We start from the raw sequence: 20,278 nt of genomic DNA, 5'->3' as shown, positions 1-20,278 counted from the left end.
GGGCTGAAGTAAAATATGTATGGATGAAAAGTGGCGCGAAAACGCTATGACCAATGAGAGCACCGTCGGACCATCGTATCAACGGATATACGTATCAACGGTATAACGGATGCATGAAAATCAAGCTTTACTCAATTTACAATTTTTAAGAAAACAAATATTTACAGAAAATTGCTGTCAAAATTGACGTTTTAAAAAGTGTTTAGATAAAAAATCGGCAAAAACGGCCCTCGCGAAAAATTACATTAAAATATCTTTTTACTATCTTAAAATAAGAAACAGAAAAATATTAAATTTGGTGAGACACGTAAAATGATTCTGGAACATTTCATTATTAAATCCACTGTATGTCGAAAACGATAAGTGCAAAATATACTAAACTATTTTATATTTTTGAAATTAGCTTTTGCAAAAAATTGCTAATCGTAAACTGGATTGCTCTAAAAATAATTCTGGAAGCTAAAAATGATTCTGGAAGATTTCATTCTTAAAACCACTCTAATCGGTAAGTGCAAAGTATATTAAATTATATATTTTTGAAATTAGCTAAAATTTGTCTACCGGAAGATACTAAAATATTAGGTGGTTTCCATTAAAAAAAAATCAAGATGGCGTCATATCTGTCAAAATTGACGTTTTAAAAAAATTTCAGATAAAAAATCGGCATCGTCGCAAAAAATTACATAGTAGAAAATCTTTCTACTATCTTAAAATATGAAACAGAAAAATTATAAATTGAGTAAGACACTTAAAATTATGTTCCTGTGCATACAAAATATTATACGAAATAATTTAAACGTCTGTAGGTTATACAGGATGAGTCTTAAATAAGTGCAAGTATTTTTAGGTGTAGTATATTTCTATTCTAGGAACATTATGAGGTTTATTACCCAAAAAAATGTTTATTAGCCAAAAAAAATTGAAATTGTTTTTTAAATTTTCAGTTAAAAACATATCTCGATAACATGGAAACATAGGTAGTGGATTAAATTTAGAGGAACGAAAACCCTGGAAAAAAGCCAGTTTCCTCAGAAGTTTAGTATCAATCAAAATTTTTTTAAAGTAAAATAACTCGGTTATTTTGGACTTGCTTGGAAATGGAAAAAGGAAAATATATTTCTTTTATCGAGATCTACCAACCATGAAAAATTTGCACTAAGAGTCACCTTGTATGATATAGAGGGAATTGTATTCAGGAAACTTCCGCAGCATATTCTGCAGATCAAAAAAATAAATAAAAAAGTTTGTATGAATTTATGTTTTAAAATACTTCATTTCGGCGTAGAAATTTCATTGTTATTTCGAGTTTTTCCAAGTAATTTCTAACTATCGTCGATATGTCGATGAAAATTGGTGTCTGGAACTTTTTTGGCATGAAAAATTTGATTCGATATCAATATGACTCCTACTTGTAGAGGGCGCAACCTACATAGTTTAAATAGTTTGAATAATAATAACTTTTTGTTCAAACCTGTATAAAACTATCGAATGAAAAAAATATACAATTCCGCCGTTTTTTCGTAAAAAAGGTTTTTTATTAAAAATTTCTACGACTAATGGTTCTCCAGATATTTGGAATCGAAAAATCAATACATGTCATCATTTACAAAAATTGAATATGTTGACTATAGATAGTTATCCGATTGAAGTAATAAATTTGAAATGTTTTTGCGCCAAAGGTCCATCAGAAACTGTTTCATCATAATTTGTTCTAGAAAAAATTATGATTTATGATTAATTTAAAAAAAAAGTTGCCAGATTTGTCGCATTTCAGTCAAATAACTATCTAGTCAACATGTTTATTTTTTGTTATTAACGACATACTGATAATTTATATTCCAAATATTTTATCATTGATTTGTACCAAGAAGTTTTTTTTAAGTAAAACACACCGAAAATGTATATTTTTTTATCAAGTAGTTTTATATACAGGGTGGCCCATCGAAAACGTTCCGCAAGGCATAACGGCAACGGTATTCTTTTTTTCAAAAAATCCAAAAACACGTCAATTTTGTTTGTGAGGGGGACAACTTTTGCCCCAAAAATGATTGCAAAATCTTCAACCCTCTAAACGGGGGTATCATCCCCCAACTTTTTTCAAATGGGTAGGGGGGTCAAGTGGCACCGCAATGAAAAGAGCTTTCTATTCTTTATATTTCTCCGCCTCGTTTTTGAAATTCCGTTGAGTCATTGAGAAAATATGAAGGATTGAAATTTGAAAAGTTTATTGAAACATTTATTAGAGTAAAGGATAAGGATAAATTCCTTCGACCAATTTGAGGTTTTTTCTTATTATTTCTAGATGTTTACGCATTTTTTCACTTGCCACAAGATTGAACGATCAGGTGCGGTAGTTGCTAGATAGCTGTTCTGTGACTTGTGCGTTGAAGTTCTTCTCAATATGGTTAAACTGACCCACAATAGAATTTCCAAAAATACCAGCCCAACCGTTCAATTTCTGAGGGTTTTGTGTGTGCACCTCGTGAAAAACCCTGGGGTTGTCTTCAGCCCAGTACCGACAAGTTGTGCCGATTAACTACACCGTTCAAAAAGAAAGTGCACTCATCCAAAAAACACACATTAAATCGGAAATTATTATCATTCGCCACTCGTTCACTCATAGTTTCACAAAATTGCAAGCGACGATCAAAATCGTCTTCGTTGAGTTGTACCAACTGAATGTTGTACCGGTGGAACTTCCGTTTTTTTAATATACTTTGGACACTTGTACGATTTACGCCGGTCTCATTGGCTAATTTTCTTGTACTCAGCGTACTATCCATGGCAACTTGGCCCAATACGAGTACCTCCATAGCTTAATTTACTACAGGATTTTCCCTCTGCCTCTTTTTATTCATAACGGAACCAGTTTCGCGAAATTTTGCTACTAACTCGCGAACAATTTTGCCATAAAGGTGGTTGTCAGGATGGCGTTCATTGAATATCTGCGCAACCCGATTGCCGCATTCATTATTTTTAAAATAAAGTTCAATTATTTCCAATTTTTCTGCAAGTGAGTACACCATAATAATTGTTAAAAAATTTAACGATATTGAGAAGAACTTCAACGCATAAGTCACAGAACAGCTATCTAGCAACTACCGCACCTGATCGTTCAACCTTGTGGCAAGTGAAAAAATGCGTAAACATCTAGAAATAATAAAAAAAAAACAAATTAGTCGAAAAAAATTACCCTTACTCTGATAAATGTTTAAATAAACTTTTCAAATTTCAATCCTTCATATTTTCTCAATGACTCGACCGATTTTCAAAAACTATGCCGGAAAGTATAAAGAATAGAAAGCCCTTTTCATTGCGGTACCACTTGACCCCCCTTCCCGTTTGAAAAAAATTGGGGGATGACACCCCCGCTTACAGGGTTGAAGATTTTGCAATCATTTTTGGGGCAAAAGTTGTCCCCCTCACAAACAAAATTGACGTGTTTTTGAATTTTCTGAAAAAAAATTACCCTGGCCGTTATGCCTTGCGGAACGTTTCGATGGGCCACCCTGTAGGTACAAATAAAAAGTCATTATTCTTCAAATCAGTTCAAGAAATATGTAGGTGTCTCTCCCTACATGTAGGAGTCATATTGACACCCAAATTAAATTTCTCATGAAAAAACCTGACACCAATTTTCATCCAATTATTGAAATTAGTTCTGAAATTATTTGGGAAAAATCGAAATAAAAATGAAACTTCTCCAAAACGTAGAGTGTCCTGCCGAAGTTTCCCGAATACAAATCGGACCCACTCTGTATGCAATATTCTTCAATATTCTTCAATATTATCAGTTGCAGATTTAACAAATCACGTGGCTCTCTTTTCAGCGAGATAATTAAGTTAGAATTCTATTTATCGTCTCGATCTGGCCGAGTAAATTATTCGATCACTTGACTAAATTGTAGGAGGCGTCTGAACCAGTCCTAAAATATATGTTTAATAAGCGTTAACAATATAGTTTATAAAATTTTAACAGTTTGATGAATTATAGTAGAGTGCAAACTGAATTGTTACTTTTACGCTTCCTGACAGCTCTGTATGAATTGTATTATTGATTGCATTCCATTATCCGTTCAGTTAAGTTTTACAAATCGGAAGGCGCAATTTATTTCACTTTTATCAATAAAAGCAGTTGTTCAAATTTACCTGCTATTAATTTTTGCGAAATATAAATTTCACGATATTTCTTTTTGTTTTAGAACCTGTGCTTTGATGCAAGTGCCAAGAATTTGTTTTTATCGAATGAATATTGGAGATTCTGATGACTGGTATAGCATATCACAAATATGTAGAAATAGGGTAAGAAATAACTACTATTATTATACTATCTAATATTACTGTTGTTATAACTAATTATTGAAATTATCTACGATTTCTATTATAAATTAAATAATTCATTATCGTAAGGTAATATGTAAATTATATAGATTGCAAACCATAGATAAATATTATTGATCTAGAGTCTCACTGAGGTCTACTACTGATGTCATACATTGAGAAAATATAGTGTTTGAGACAGTGACCATTGGCATGGGCTATTTAGCAACAGCAATATCATTGCTGTCAAGTAGGGTTTAACAATTTTAAAATATGGCGTGAAAGTTTAAATTAGTTAAGTTCGTGACAACGCTGTGTTATTGTTACGTTGTGCGTGCACTGCAGAACTAAAATGTTAATGTATTAAACAGGTAGCACAATTTTATGATTTTTTGTGCCCATTATCAATTAATTTATAGTTTTATTTTCTTTATTTTTATGTACTTTACGTAGTTTACGTTTAAATACGTTTAGATATCTATTATTAATTTATCGTATTTATTATCAAAATTTCTACATTTAATGGATGGCATTATGCTATGTTTTGCTATACTTAGTTAAAATTGCAGATGCAGCAGAATATCCATTTTAGACCCTAATGCCGCGACCGCATATGCGGCAGTCGGCGATTTGCGAGGGCTCGTCATCGGACTTCGCCTTTCCGTCCACACATGCGGGCATCGTCGAGCTCTGTTCAAAAGTCCATCAGCAACATAAAGACGAGCGCTAGTCCTCTTCGCCGAACTCCAACTTCCCCGTCCACACTGATCGGAAATCGGCGAAGCCCCGTTGACGAGCGCTCGGAAATCACCAAAGGTCGCATGTGCGGTCGCGGCATAAGCTGATAAAGTCGTATGAATATCAACGATAAAACATGATGACATGCAAGGGTCGGACTGGCCATATAGTCAGGGTGGCGATTGCCAGCCGGGTCGCATATTTGTAAACGACATCCATGATCGCTATTCGGTTCTAGGCCGAACGGTACCGCGTTGTATTCTTAATACCTCTTATAAACAGCAGACGATATCGCAAAATGTGTTAATGGGTTGCTTGTAATCAGCATTAAGGATCGCAAATTTTACCAGCAACACAAAAATTAAACCAGCCAAAATAAAAAACGGGATATTTTCAAGCGGCCAACCTTTCCTATAACAACCACGCATATTGGTGCTTAATCGTGCTGCTGATCGTACGCTGGTACTGCTGGTGATCGTAGGAAAAAAAACGTCAACGTGCTTTTAATACATAAGAAGTTTGATTATTATAGAGGATTATAATGTAAAATTTAAAATCGTGTTGAGAAATCAACAGAACATAGATTCACAAATGACACTATTTTATTTTCATCCAACTTACATACTCCAAATTACTTAAAACAAAATAGAGTATATTTTCCATTTCCATAGAACTTAATGGAAACATCTAATACTTAACTGTTCTTAAAAAAAAGATTTGTCCTTGTAACTATAAAAAATTAATATCAAGAAGGAACTAAGTTACAATCTTCTTGTACTATCAAAAAAAAAATCCTTTATGGGTATCTCGCCACTGCACTGCAAGAAAAATCTACAAAATAAAATAGTTATTTTTTGTAAACATTTCTGCGTTTAACCTAAACGGACACTGCTAGTCAGAAGTTATGTTTACAGTAATAAAAAGTTGCCTAACAAAGAAAAAAAAATTAACAGAACGTCAACGGTTTCTTGTAGACCTATTTGTTTTAAAAAAAGTGAAGTGTTCTCGAATAGTTGAATTTAAATATTTTAAATAGTTTTTTTCTTTATTCTTTGTATTTTTTTGCTTCCGACGACGCGCGATGGAAAGAAATAAACTTTCCGAAACGTTAAGCATTTTTTTTCTTTGTTAGGCAAATGTTTATTACTGTAAACATAACTTCTGACAAGCAGTGTCCGTTTAGGTTTAACGCAGAAGTGTTTACAAAAAATAACTATTTTATTTTGTAGATTTTTGTTGTATTTGCAGCGGCGAAATACCCATAAAGTGTTTTTTTGGAGAGATGAATCCGCCACATAGGTATAGACATATTTTACACTGTTTCTTGTACTAGAAAAACCCAAATTTAACCTGCAAAGAAACTACACAGAGTGTGATTTTTGAAGTAAAGCTGGTAATTCTCTAAACATTGGGTAAAATGTCCTGGAAAATTAAAACATTCTATAACTTCATTTTAGCATTCATTTTTTTGGTTTCAATTAATAATCTCATTTTTTTTAAGTTAATTTATTTTGAGTTAATTTCTGTAACTTACCTCAATTTCTTCCTTTTTAACGAAAGGTGTTCTAATAATTTCTTTATTTACTAACTTATATACTCATGGTTTGGAGGCAAATTCTTTTCTTGCAAAATAATATTTAGTATTATATTCTTTGGTAGACCTTTTGCACTTAAGAATTTTGCCAAAAAATTTCTTGAAAGCTGATTACAAGCAACCAATCAAGAAATTTCGCGACATAGTTTGCTGTTTATAAGAGGAGTTAAGGCAGATTAAATTTGGAATCACGAATGCTATTTACTAGACGGATTTGCGATATCGTATGCTGTTTATGCGGCATCGTTCCTCCTAGAACCGCATCACGATCATAGACGTTGTTTACAAATATGCAGCCGGGCCCCAGCCTTCGCGGACCCTCCTGTCTTAGGACCTATATACATGTAAAATAGTACTTCAATTATTTATTCTTATACAGGGTGTCCCAGAAATAAGTGCAAATATTTTAACTGGTAGTGTAAGACCCTGTATATTTTACCTCATATTATCCTAGATATATTTCAAACGCTGTAACAAAAGCACACCAATTTTGTCGAGTTAGGGAGAAAAGCTTATCGCTCCAGATTGTTTAGACTACGTAACGGCGCGGCGTGCGGCGATAATATAAACAGAACGCTCTGGCAAGCTCTGGTCACGGCATTTAAAAAAAAGGTCTTAAGGCTCATAGTTTTTTATGAAAGACGCACACAATATCGGAGAGGTTCAGTTTAATATTTAGGTTGGCATTTAGTTGCTTTTGAATCTTTTAAAGAAGTGGAGTGTCGCTAAACGTTAATTTAAATACGAGCTAAATAATTAATTTAAATAGTTATAAAATTGTGACAGTGTTGTGGCAGTGTTAAAGCTACATTATAGGGTGAGTTGATTCACTGAGTATGCATTCTCTACATGTTATGTTTTAATTTATAATTGATTTATTTAAGAGTTTATGAGTTTAAAGAGTTATCTTTTCTATAATAATTTGTTGAGTATTCTCTGTAACTGAAACAAACCCTTGCGTTTGGTGTCATTGCACGTCTCAGTACAGGGTAGATATATTATTTAAAGAGCTAGTGGCAAGGGTTCACTAGGCTGGTGGCAAGGGTTCACCAGTGGTTTAAAGAGCTAGTGGCAAGGGTTCACTAGGCTGGTGGCAAGGGTTCACCAGTTGTTTAGAGAGCTAGTGGCAAGGGTTCACTAGGCTGGTGGCAAGGGTTCATCAGTTGTTTAGAGAGGGCATTTCGCGTTTAGTGCCGTAATATGTTTTGGACATTTGTGAAGGGTGTTCTGCGTTTAATACCCGTTGTAACATTTGAACTGTGATATTTTACCTTAATAATAAATATCAGGAATTTTGTAGGACCGGCATACTCACAAAGATTTTTCTTTTCAGGCAAGTCTATGTCATGAACCATCCTGAACAAGAACCTGCCTTACCCATAGCCGTTCGAATTAAAGTTTGGTTTCTTTTAAGTTTTTGTTTATTTACCAATAAATATTTTTATTTTTTTTTTTACATTTATTAAATTCGATTAAAATTTAATATGCTCAGGCTTTTTGGTACCATAGTAGTATAGTTCAACCCCATAAACACGCCTATTAGGTTCTTTTCGCGAAAAAAAAAATTGAAAATTCGAAATTTTTAGAAATTTTTTTTTGATATTGTTTTTAGTTAAAAAACATAATTTCTTGATAATATGAAAACATAGGTATTAGATTAAATTTACAAGAAAGAAAATCCAGAAAAGATCCAGTGGTTCTCAAAATTTTAGCAAAAAATCTTTTTTTTTTTTGAAATTTTCAAAGTAAAATAACTCCGTAATTTTGGACTTATTTGAAAAACGATAAAGAGAAAATATGTTTCTTTTATTGAGATCTACCACCCCTTAAAATATTTGCACTTATTTCTGGGACACCCTGTATATTTTAGAAATGAAAGAAAAAAACCAGAAGGTAATATTCTAGTTATCCCGAAAACTTTTTTTATTAACAATATTAACATTTGCATTGCATTGCATTACAAACGACATGTAAGCATAGGAATATTGATCCAAAGAACTGTATACATGTAAAATACTCATGGATTCAGTTCAAAATGCCCGATTTAATATAGAAAACATGCGTTTTTAATTAAATTTAAAATTCCCGACACTTTAGATATACAAGTGTCATTAAATAGTTTGATGCATTGTTGTTTTAGATTTGCTAAATTATTTATATTGAACTCTAAACTAGTTATATTTGAATGCTCGTATTATCTATATAAATTAAAAATTGTTATGCTATTAAAGCAGATATCTCTTTTTTAACTACAACAGAAGAATATGATACCGATGTTATAGTTGAACTGATTATGCTAAAATAAGTTTTAAAGATAAATATGAGTAATACTTTTGTAGGAATATTAACATTTATTTTCTTTTACAGATAATTGCCGTCTGTGATTTCTTAAATTATCTGAAATATATACAACGTGGCTTAGTGAAAAGCTCTTGTAAGTATATATTAAAATATAAACAACATATATTTGATTTTTTTCAGAAACATAAGTATCTATGCCCCGTGTGTTTCAAAAGTGACTCACCCCTATGAATTTGTTACCTTTTTAGATAAAAACCCAATGTATGTCAGTATATGACTTACATACATCACTTCCTGTTTCGCCGGAAATTACTACTACTTTTGATTTTTATTTTTCTTTGATATTCTTTTTATTTTATTTGATAGAAAATTACATTCTGAATAAAATGACAAATCGTATGTCAACTTTTGACATCTTTGCTGAAGAAAACAATTGTAATTTAAATATCAATGTCATGGTTGTTTTAAAACCACAAATCTTTAATCAAGGAGCCTTGGAAAAATAGATTTAATCGTCTACTGATTTTCATGACTCTACCTGGCCGGTTAAAAGATTAAAAGCCCAAATCGTATTTTTAATCATAACTCACTTTTTTGAAACAAGGACGGCTCATTAGCATATTTTGTAAAAAGTATTTCTTTACGAATAATTTGGTATCATATGCTCGGTATTTTGATTCAAATTGTCGTTATGAACACAGCCATTACACTCCAGATTGAGACTTATATTGAAGGTACAATTTAAAAATTAAAAACAGTAGGCATTTCCGGTGGAACAGAAAGTGACCGAAACTAATTTAATACGTCAATATAAATGTCATATTCTAACATACCAAATTTCATTTTTTTATCTGGAATAATAAAAAAATTATAGGAATGTGTCGTTTTTGAAAAACACCCAATGTACGGAAATATCCGTTGAACTTTCAATGTCGTTATTTTGTGTTTTAGACCACTGCAATGTTCTCTACAGGGACTACAGGGTCTGGCGATAGTGCGTCGGGCATCGGTAGCTCCTATAATAAGAAAGTTAGGAATTCTGTTCTTAGTGCAAGCCTAAAGGATGTATTAGGATGTATTTTAGGAAAATATTTTAATTTTTTAAGGGGGCTCAAAAAAGTGTGAGCGGATCGGGATGATTTTTTTTTAAATGAAACACCCTGTATATTATTGCATTTTTGGCTTCCTTATTGATCACTTTACATAATCCTAAGATATTATTAAATATGGTTTGATAATTTCAAAGATATTAATAAATAAGTGAAACAAATATTTTTTCAGCATTTAAAAAAAATATAAATAATACAAGAAATGTCCTGAAATCAAAACTATATTAGGTACTTACTGTAGTGGGTCTGTCCTTACTTTGCCGTAAAATATCGTAATCTTTGACCATATAGGGTGTTCCACATGCCAAACTTTTTAAAATATAAAATATTGGCAAATTTTATTAAAAAATGGAGGTTTCTGAGAAGTATTTAATTGCCTATCATTTCTATAACAAATAATACAAGTATTATCCATATGAAGAATCTTGGGTTACAATGGTACTGTTTCTATTATCAGTTACATATATGTACCGATCGGGACATTCAAACTCTGCGGGTTGGATTTTAACGTCTAAGACAGTGATGTAGACAGCTTGTAGACAGATCAAATGTATTAAAAAGAAAAAAAAGTTGGGTGGGTATGGGTAGTTTACATTTCTTCTGAGCGGTATTGCCGGATTTTGCATCAAAATTTCAAACCGCATAAGTAGACGTTTCAAAAAAATGTTGCATCAGGGTTGGAAGTTTTCGTCTGTTTTTTTCATGCCGTTCCCTCTTAAACTTTGTCAGCTATCATAAAACGATTCTTATAAAAATTCTAATAAATTAAATTTTACAGAATTCATAAGTAAAAATTTTAAACTATAATTGGCTGTAATACTAAATCTAAATGGAAAAAAATATTAGTACGCTTAAACTCAAGAGTTTGATGGGTCACACGTGGCGACACAAATTCATGGCTTCCAAATTTGAGAGTGGCGGATGAGACCAATCAGCTATGACAAATTAAGTGGTGGGAAAGAAGTAAGGAATCTCTTAACATGGAGACGGTCAGTATTAGTCATAGTTGCCAGGTCTAGAAAATTCTCCTAAATCTAGTAAGAATTAAAATTTAAATCATAGAAGTAAATTTTGGGAAAACATATTTTTTAGACAAAATTTAGTGTGTGCATTTAATTTTGTTCCCAAACTTGGCATTTTAATAGTATCATCAGAAAATATCTTTTAATAATTATACACTACTCAAAACAATTATCGCATATTTGTAATTATTACATATTTTTAACTGAAGCATGCATTTTTCTGCCTTTCTCTTGTGAGTTTTTTTAGGATAGTTATAGGGTATGCACTGACATGTAATTTTTAGTCGGCCGACTTTGGACTTGGTTGCAAAAGTGAAAACAATACATTCTTATGGAGCCGATCGGCCCAATACTTGATTACATTGCGTAGCCTTAGGCTATGCGCTGACAGGCAATTTTAATCGGCCGACTATTTAGTTGCATATTTGTAACCAATATATTCTTATGGAGCCGAGCTCACATGCAATCAAATAGTCGGCCGATCGACTTCATAAGTATGTATTGTTTACACTTTTGCAACGCCGACTAAAAATTACAGGTCTGCGCGTAGGCTTATTTTATCGAATTTCCCTTCACAGTATCCGTACTATTTAAAATCGTAAGTCAAGGAATTCAAAATGTCTTGTTTTTCAAATTAATATTTTTTTAGAAAATATGCGATAATTGTTTTGAGTAGTTCATTTTTTTAAATATGTAATTTTTCTTTATTGAGATTTAAAACAAAAATTCTAATCAGAAAACGGAATCTATTCTATTGATATTATTTGACAATATGCTATTAGTTCTGCAGAGGTTGTTAGAGGAAGTTTATCTGGCAACACTGAGAGCAGTCTCGAATTGTCATCGGCATCGGAGTCGATTTGTGCTCCCACCATTCTCATTCTTAATCCTGCCTACACGCTCACGAACCGGCAACACTGTATCCTTTTATTTTGTTTCTCTGTCTTTCAACCGGTCATTTGTATTATTCTCTGTCGTATCCATTAAAATCCTATACACAGTAATTGAATGACCAGGTCTGTATGTTCAATAATCATTCCTTTCTTTGTCTACAGTATAATCCCCAGATTGTCGTTACAAAGGGAAAAACTTTTATATTAATTATTAACTTTTTGAGAAAAGTGCATTATTTATAAAAGTGTTTGCTTGTTCTAAAATGGTTAATCATGTTTGCACTTTTAAACATTTCTGTGCTGTTTTAGAGAGAAATTAAAAAAATAATAAAGTCATAATCTTTGCTGTTAAACAAAAAAGGAAATTATATTACCATAGAAATGCGATTTGATTTTTGCAACTGGAAAAAATTTAGCTATATTTTCATATTCTGTTATTTTTCTCTAAAACGGTATGGACATTTGGAAAAGTACTGAACTAATTATTTTAGAACAAGCAAAAGCTTTTGCGAAGAATGCATTTTTCTCAAAATGGTAATAATAAAAATGTTTTTTATCTTATAGGACATAGAACGATCCAGTCACATAATATACAAAAAAAGTGATTGCTGGACAGATTCTTGTATTTTTAATATTTTTTTTGGGAAATCTGAAAAATATATATTTTTTATTTATTTATTAATATCTCTGAAACTATCGAAATACTAACTCATACCTTAGGATTATGTGAAGTACACATAACACAACCTAACCAAAACCAAATAAATGCAATAATACAAAGGGTGTTCCATTTTAAAAAAATCATCCCGATCCACTCACACTTTTTTAAGCCACTCTATAGAACTTAAAATATTTTCCTGAAATACATCCTTGTACAGGGTGGGCGAAATTGGTCTGTTTTAACAGAGAAAATCTATTTCCTGACTAGATAGAGCAAAACCGACGTAGATGTCATGGGCTCGATTTCTGAGACACGTTTAATGGCATAAACCGCATGTTGTTATTTTCACTGCCAACTCAGATACGGGGTCTTTTTTAATTTTTTACCATTTTGAAAATTGCCCATAACTTTTTTATTTCGCGGAATAATAAAATTCTGCAAAAACGTTCTTAAGGAATTTTTTTAAACACAATCCAGTGGCGTAGTCAGTTTTTTCTATGCTTGCTCTTTTTGTCATAAATAATAAAAAATATAATTATTTAAATGGAAATCATAGTTGGCTATGAACTTAAAAAAATGCTGATGTTTAACCCTTTCCAACGATATACAGTTATGGGTATTTATTTCTAAGAATGAGAGAAATATTAGAGTTTTTTATCTTTGTATCGAAGCGGGCCTTGATTTCCTGTTGATCTAGTTGCCTAATTATTTTTTATCGCAATTTAATATTCTATATTACTATTTATCTGCGAAATTAAAGACTTTTGAAAAGATAAATCAACATTCTATATTAGTTTTGCCAATTACAATTAAAACGCCATTAAATGGAGAATTTAGAGAGAATCGGATTGGAACAAGGGGCCCCATATCTTGGTCTGCTAAGTCCTGTGATTTAACTTCTTTCGACTTTTTTATGAGGGGAATTAAAAGTCCTTATATATAAGAGAAGAACCATTGGACGAGAGAAGAATTGCAGAAGGCTACTAGGCAAGATTTTGGACTTATTAAACCTAATAAATCGCTGTAACTCTGTGCGCAAAAGATGTTTATTATGTATTCAACGAGGAGGTGCTCAGTTTCAACATCTTAGATGAGTTTTTTTAGAAAACTATATTCGTCACTCAAAAAATACTTTTTTTAGCGTTGTTCTTTGTTTATTGTATGGATTTCAATTGTAAAATTACTAAAACTAATATAGAATGTTAATTTACTTTTTCAAAAGTCTTTAATTTCAGATAAATAATAATATAGAATATTAAATTGCGATAAAAAATAATTAGACAACTAGAACAACACAAAATCAAGGCACACTTCGATAAAAAGATGAAAAACCTAATATTTCTCATTCTTAGAAATAGGTACCCATAACTTTATATCGTTCGAAATGGTTAAACGCCAGCATTTTTTTAAGTTCATAGCCAACTGTGATTTCCATTTAAAAAATTATATTTTTTATTATTTCTGACAAAAAGAGCAAGCATAGAAAAAAACTCACTACGCCACTGGATTGTGCTTAAAAAAGTGCCTTAAAAACATCTTTACAGAATTTCATTATTCCGCGAAATAAAAAAGTTATGGGCAATTTTCAAAATGGTAAAAAATTCAACCAAGACCCCATATCTCAGTTGGCAGTGAAAATATCAACAGGCAGTTTATGCCATTAAACGTGTCTCAGAAATCGAGCCCATGACATCTATGTCGGTTTTGCTCTATCTAGTCAGAAAATAGGTTTTCTCTGTTAAAACAGAACAATTCCGACCACCCTGTACATACTTTAGGTTTGCGCTTAAACAAAATCCTCAAGTTTTTATTCTAGGAGTTATAGATGCCCGACGCACTATTGCCGAACCCTGTATAAATAGATGATCGATCTTTTATGTGTTAGAAGTCTAAATACTGATTTTCTTATACTATTTTTTTCTTTGCAGCCCATGACGTCTACTTGGAAATTACCAGGCTAAGAAAAAACATGTCTCTAGCTAGATTAGGTTTAGAATTAGGTACCTAATTATACCTATATTAGGTACCTATTTGTAAATCACCGATCATGGACATTTATGTACAGGGTGGGTCAAATTCGACGCTTTTAAATGGGAACACCCTTTTTTTATAGGAGATAGACGATTTTTTTTATAGGATAAACTAGTATAGTAATAGTGGAGTCTGGAGCTCATTTTTTATCAATAACATGATGGTGAAAACGGGGTGTTGTTCAAAAATGTGTATTTTCAACAAATCGCTGTAACTTTTTCGCAATGGAAAAATTTGTATTTTTGTGAAAACATTTCCAAATCACCTGTTTACGTAGAATATAATGGTTTAAGTATATTTTTTTAAACTTAATAATTTAAGAATTATCAACAGAAAATTTGGTTCTTTATACTGGACACCCTGTATATTTTTAATTGATTGAAAAGAATTTAAAATTACCGACCCAAAAAAATTCTAGCTGTGAGCAGCAATTAAAACGAAAATAATATTTGCAATGAGAGATGCAGAATTTTAAAACAATATTTAACAACAGCAACACATTTAAACTATATCTAATAACAATAAAAATTAATAGCAAATCAAGACATGAGATTTTGCTACAAGTGTTCGACATGTCGATCGTCTTTTGTTATGGACAGTTTTTAGACATTTCTCGCGAAATTTATTAACTCAGACGGGGTAAAAGATACCCTCGCATAACTGCTAAGTACTTCTAATTCTGGTCTAGATTATATGGGCAATTTAAAAATAAGAACCTTCAAGCTGGATTTATAAACTCGGAAGTTGGCGTTCAGTTGAGGTTCAGTTGCAGTTGGATGTTCGTAGCAGTTTCGGTTGTAGGTTAGGTTTGGAATTGTGAAAATTTCGAACGTTTTTCTTTCGATTTAAAAATACTTCTGGTATTTGTCAAAGTTCAAACACAGTAATCCACGATTACGCAAAATATAAACATCACATTAACAGAAATAATGAAACAACAATAAGGGTCATTTTCCAATGCATCGGTGTACCATTAGATCAGGCAGGCGCTTATTCATTGGCTGTCGCCGAACGTCGCCAGCGGTCGCCAACTGCCGCAACTGCCGTGCGTGACCATCTTTGAACTCCGCTGAACGTAAAACGAACTGCCAACTTTTCGACCAACTGACTTTATAAATGCGCGCGTTCATTTCATAGCGTTGAACATTTTGAACGGCAACTGAACCTCAACTCCCGAGTTTATAAATCCAGCTTTATTCTTCCGCAAAGATAAAAAGCCACTAAGGATAACAGGCACTAAGTCCGGCGGCCTCGATGGCCAACAGCTGGGATCTTGGTTAGCTATTCAATTTTATTATTCTCGAAATTGGCTGCAAAAATATGTTTTCGAGTTCCATTAGGAGCAGATCATCAATAAGGGCCTCAAAGTCTACTAGTTAAAAGTGTCGAACTTTAAAAATTCTGTATTTTGAATATAATAAAATATTAAGTTTGCTATATATTTGGAAAGGAATTTTAAGTTTTTTCACTTAATTAAAAATATACAGGGTGTCCCAAATAAAAAATCAAATTTTCTGTTGATAACTCTTAAATTATTAATTTAAAAAAAATATACTTGAACCATTAAATTCTACGTAAAAAGGTGCTTCGGAAATACTTTCACAAAAATACAAAATTTTCCTTAGCAAAAAAGTTACAGCGATTTGTTAAAAAGGCACATTTTTGAAATACACCCCGTAACTCATAAACGGTAACAGATATCGATGTGCGGTTTTCACCATCATGTTTTTGATAAAAATTGAACTCCAGACACCAATATTAGTTTTCATCTATCTCCTATAAAAAAGGTGTTTCCCTTTAAAAGCGTCGAATTTGACTCACCCTGTACTTAATTTTAAGATCTTTTTAAGATCATCCATTTTTGCTTAATCTGGATTTTACCATTCAGTAGTATATATATTTTTTGTATCATATTATTTCGGTATTGAATATTTCTGGATTGAAGTTATCGAATTGTATAAATTCACAAGAATCATTCCTTTAAAATTTTATTGAACTTATATTAATTAATATTAGGTTAAATATTATGTGCCAAATCAATGCATTGATTTTGACCTGCTGATGAACGCCAAAGAATAGTAAAATAAGAAAAAAAATATATCTTTGTAAGTAATTTTTTGTTGTAAATATTTAAGAATATTTTATTTTTATAGATCTAAGTTTTCGAATTGCTCTCATTGTAAATAAACATATTTTATTTCGTATAATGCTGTATAGATTTTTCGTACTGAATTGCTCAAGATGGATTTCTGTTATAGTTGAGGAAAATCTGATTCTGCCTATAATTACAACTAAATTTAACTAAAATTCATATGTATAAAATTATAATAAATAATGTAAAATTTATTGAAGTTTTATTTTAGATGGATGAAAATAACATAAGATCAACATTACAGAATTCGTTATAAAATGAAATATTTTTGAACGTGTCCGTAATTTTTTAAAATATGCATTTAATTATTTATCTCTAATTTGTTATTTATGACACATCCGTTCAAGTTTTCTTTCCATCGCATGCCAACCTCAATATTTGGTAGGTGGTAGGCAACAAAAAGTTAGGTATACTCTTTTGTTTTAAATTCAGTTGTTTCTCTTGCAGCGATGTTTAATAAGCAATGATGTTGACCAAGGCAAATGTTCACTATATATTTTTAGATATTTCTATGGATAAACTAAAAACCAAATGTATATTTTGGAAGATATTGAATTTGATTTTTAATGCTCAGAAGATAGCAGGATCGGATAACATAAGCATTTAACTACTCCGGGTCTCCGAGAATATTGCTGTATAATAATTGAAGGGTTTAAATATTTTTGGATTACTTTGCATCAAAAAACCTGTGTTACATTAATAATGTAGCATGGATTTAATTTGTCATTTTTATTCGTCAGCCGCAAGAGAGATGTAGGGTGTAGATTGTTTAGGAGGGGGGTTAATCCCCGCGACCTTACAGATCTATTATCTGTTCCCCTTTCTTGAGTTATAACGAGTTATAACTCATTTTAACTCATTACAGTTAGTTGTGAATATGGTCTCACACTTAACGTTAAGAAGACGAAATATATGATTGTCATCAGAACTGAAGCGCCCAATGAACAATTGTATGTGGAAGGCGAAAGGCTGGAAAGAGTCGAGAGGTATGACTACCTGAGTACAAGTGTTGACTCCGTAGATTATTGTTTAGAATTGTTATAATTGGAGCTGAAAACACGGATGCTCAAGTGCTATGTATTTCTGGTCCTCTTGTATTGTGTAGAGGTTTAGACACTCAACGCATACTGCGAGCGAAGCTCTAGTCTTCTCTCGCAGTATATAATATGACTCATTAAGGGTCGCAACTTCCAAATTTAAAATAGTTTCGATGATAGCCAATCTCTGAATTGGAGATGGTACATGAAGAAGAAGGTAACGCATCATAGAGTCTCAGGGCTTTTACAAAAGCCAGTATCTGGGACGGCTCCACAGAGACCAGCTCTCTATCTCCGACTTTAGCCGTACCAAAGTCTATGACACGAACTGTTGTCGTCTCGGCGCACTCAGTGAGAAGGTGTACTGGTGTTTCCCCATTTTTCCCACAGAATCTGCATTTGTCGTTGTTTCTCAGCTTCATTCTACTGAGATGTTCGTTTAGGAGACAGTGTCCAAGTGTCCTGTTAGAAACCCCGTGACAATCAGAAGATTGTCCTTACTGTAAGTCTAAAAGTGAATTTCTTAACGAATAATAAATCATTTACACGATTTATCTTTGGACGCTAAAAACGAGCACCTCAAAATTTTAATTTTCTTTAAAGTTTGATATATTGTGTTCTAGTTAACCGATTTGGATTATTTTTTAAGCAATTTCTAGCTAAACTTTGACTTTATAGTGTCTCTTTCTTAATTAAAAATGAAAGTTACCATCTTTCAATTATACGAGAGAAAACAAAATATGTAGTGATATTTTGGTGAAAGTTTCAAACAGCCTGTAGAGTACATGAACAAGGCAAGGAATTTAAAAAAATAATTTTATCATCTAGGTGTTCTTTTCTCAGTAGTTTGTTTTTGATTCATCTCAATAGCTTTATTTTTTGGAGATATTTGCTTTTGAAGAAGACGCTAACATTTTTTCGTATTTTTTACATTAAACCCATGCCTTTGCCTTTGGTCCTAGTCAACATACCTATAAAATAGTGGTTATGATTTATGTAATGTCACTGTCTTAAAAAATCATATTATTATTGTCTGCTGGGCAGTTGCTCTAGCAGATATGGTTTTAAGTCTAAAACTTAATCTCTACCATGATCATAATTAAAGCAACAATAGCCGATACTTCAGAACTTAAAACCATGTTTATCAAAGCAACCGTCAATAAACGATAATAATATGATATTTCAATCACAGTGACATTACAAAAACAATAAACACTATTTTATAAGTGTGTTGATGAGGACCCAAAATGAAGGCTAAAAATTGCGTTAAAATCTGTCTTATTCAAAAGGGAATATCTCCAATAAAAATAAAGCTATTGGGCAGAATCATAAAACAAACTATCTAGAAAAAAGTTACCTAGATGAGAAAATTATTTTTTCCTTGCTTTGCCAACATATTCCACAGAGTGTTTCAAACTTTCACCAAATTATCAACATTTTGTTTTCCCTCGTAAAATAGACGGAGCGCTGGCTACATAAAAAAACCTTATCATCTTTACATGGCTAATTTTTTGTGTGAAGTATCCTTTTGTGTAGCCATTATGAAATAGTCACGTCTGCCAGCGCGATCCCGGGGCTTAAAACGGGGGGCGGCCAATCGAAAGGGTGAAATTTTGATACTAAAAATATTATAAGGTACACGAGTTATAATTGCCAAATTGCTTTTATTTATTATTAAGAAACGTGTAAAATTGTTGACAGACATTTTTCTCGTGGCTAAAATGTCGGCAGACAACGCGAAAGAGGCATAGCATTTTGACAAAAGAAAATCATCGCATATACATGCATGTCGATTGGTGGAATGGTGGAATGTCATGTTTATTGTTAATTAATTTAAAAAGCCGTATGCAAAAGGGCAGACAAAAAAATCGTTATTGAAATAATAAAAAACTATATTTATAATATAATCGTGTATATATCATTTATCTGTACTTAAATGGATGAGGCGCCGAGCGTTCCCTGACAGCGCTAGAGTAATATCGCGCTTTTGGTAACTGTCTGCAGCTGATTTAGCCACTATCTTTTTGTTTGCCCTTTTTTATACGGCTTTTAAAATAAATAAATATGACATTTCACCAATCGGCTTGCAAATATGCCATAATTTTTTTCATTCTTCAAATTTCATTTTTTAATAATTTTTAAAATTTCATGCCTCTTTCGCGTTGTCTGTCGGCATTTTAGCGACTAGAAAAATGTCTTCCAACAATTTTCCATGGTTGTTAATAATAAATAAAAGCTATTTTCGCAATTGTAACTCGTGTATCTTATAATATTTTTAGTGTCAAAATTTCACCCTTTCGATTGGCCGCCGCTGCTTTAAGCCCCGGGATCGCGCTGGCAGATATGACTATTTCATAACGGCTACATAAAAGGATACTTCACACACAAAATTACCCATGTAACAATGATAAAGTTCTTTT

General features: G+C 32.2%; 1 protein-coding gene across 2 annotated transcripts in view; it reads left to right on the top strand.

The window, feature by feature from the left end:
- The window catches only part of LOC115886951 (guanine nucleotide exchange factor for Rab-3A-like), a 101,150-nt gene extending 86,259 nt beyond the window's left edge, over positions 1-14,891 (top strand). For both annotated transcript variants that reach the window (XM_030906279.1, XM_030906280.1), the window contains exons 8-10: positions 4,203-4,302; positions 9,020-9,086; positions 14,567-14,891. In XM_030906279.1, coding sequence (XP_030762139.1) covers positions 4,203-4,302; positions 9,020-9,086; positions 14,567-14,646 — 247 coding nt within the window. In that variant the 3' untranslated portion in view covers positions 14,647-14,891. The remainder of the gene's footprint in view (positions 1-4,202; positions 4,303-9,019; positions 9,087-14,566) is intronic.
- Positions 14,892-20,278: the final 5,387 nt, after the last annotated feature.

This window comes from Sitophilus oryzae, unplaced genomic scaffold (assembly GCF_002938485.1).
Source record: "Sitophilus oryzae breed Bouriz unplaced genomic scaffold, Soryzae_2.0 scaffold_54_pilon_pilon, whole genome shotgun sequence".
NCBI classification, from domain to species: Eukaryota; Metazoa; Arthropoda; class Insecta; order Coleoptera; family Curculionidae; genus Sitophilus; species Sitophilus oryzae.
Note: the sequence above shows the minus strand (reverse complement) of the source record. Positions and strands in the feature narration are given on the sequence as shown.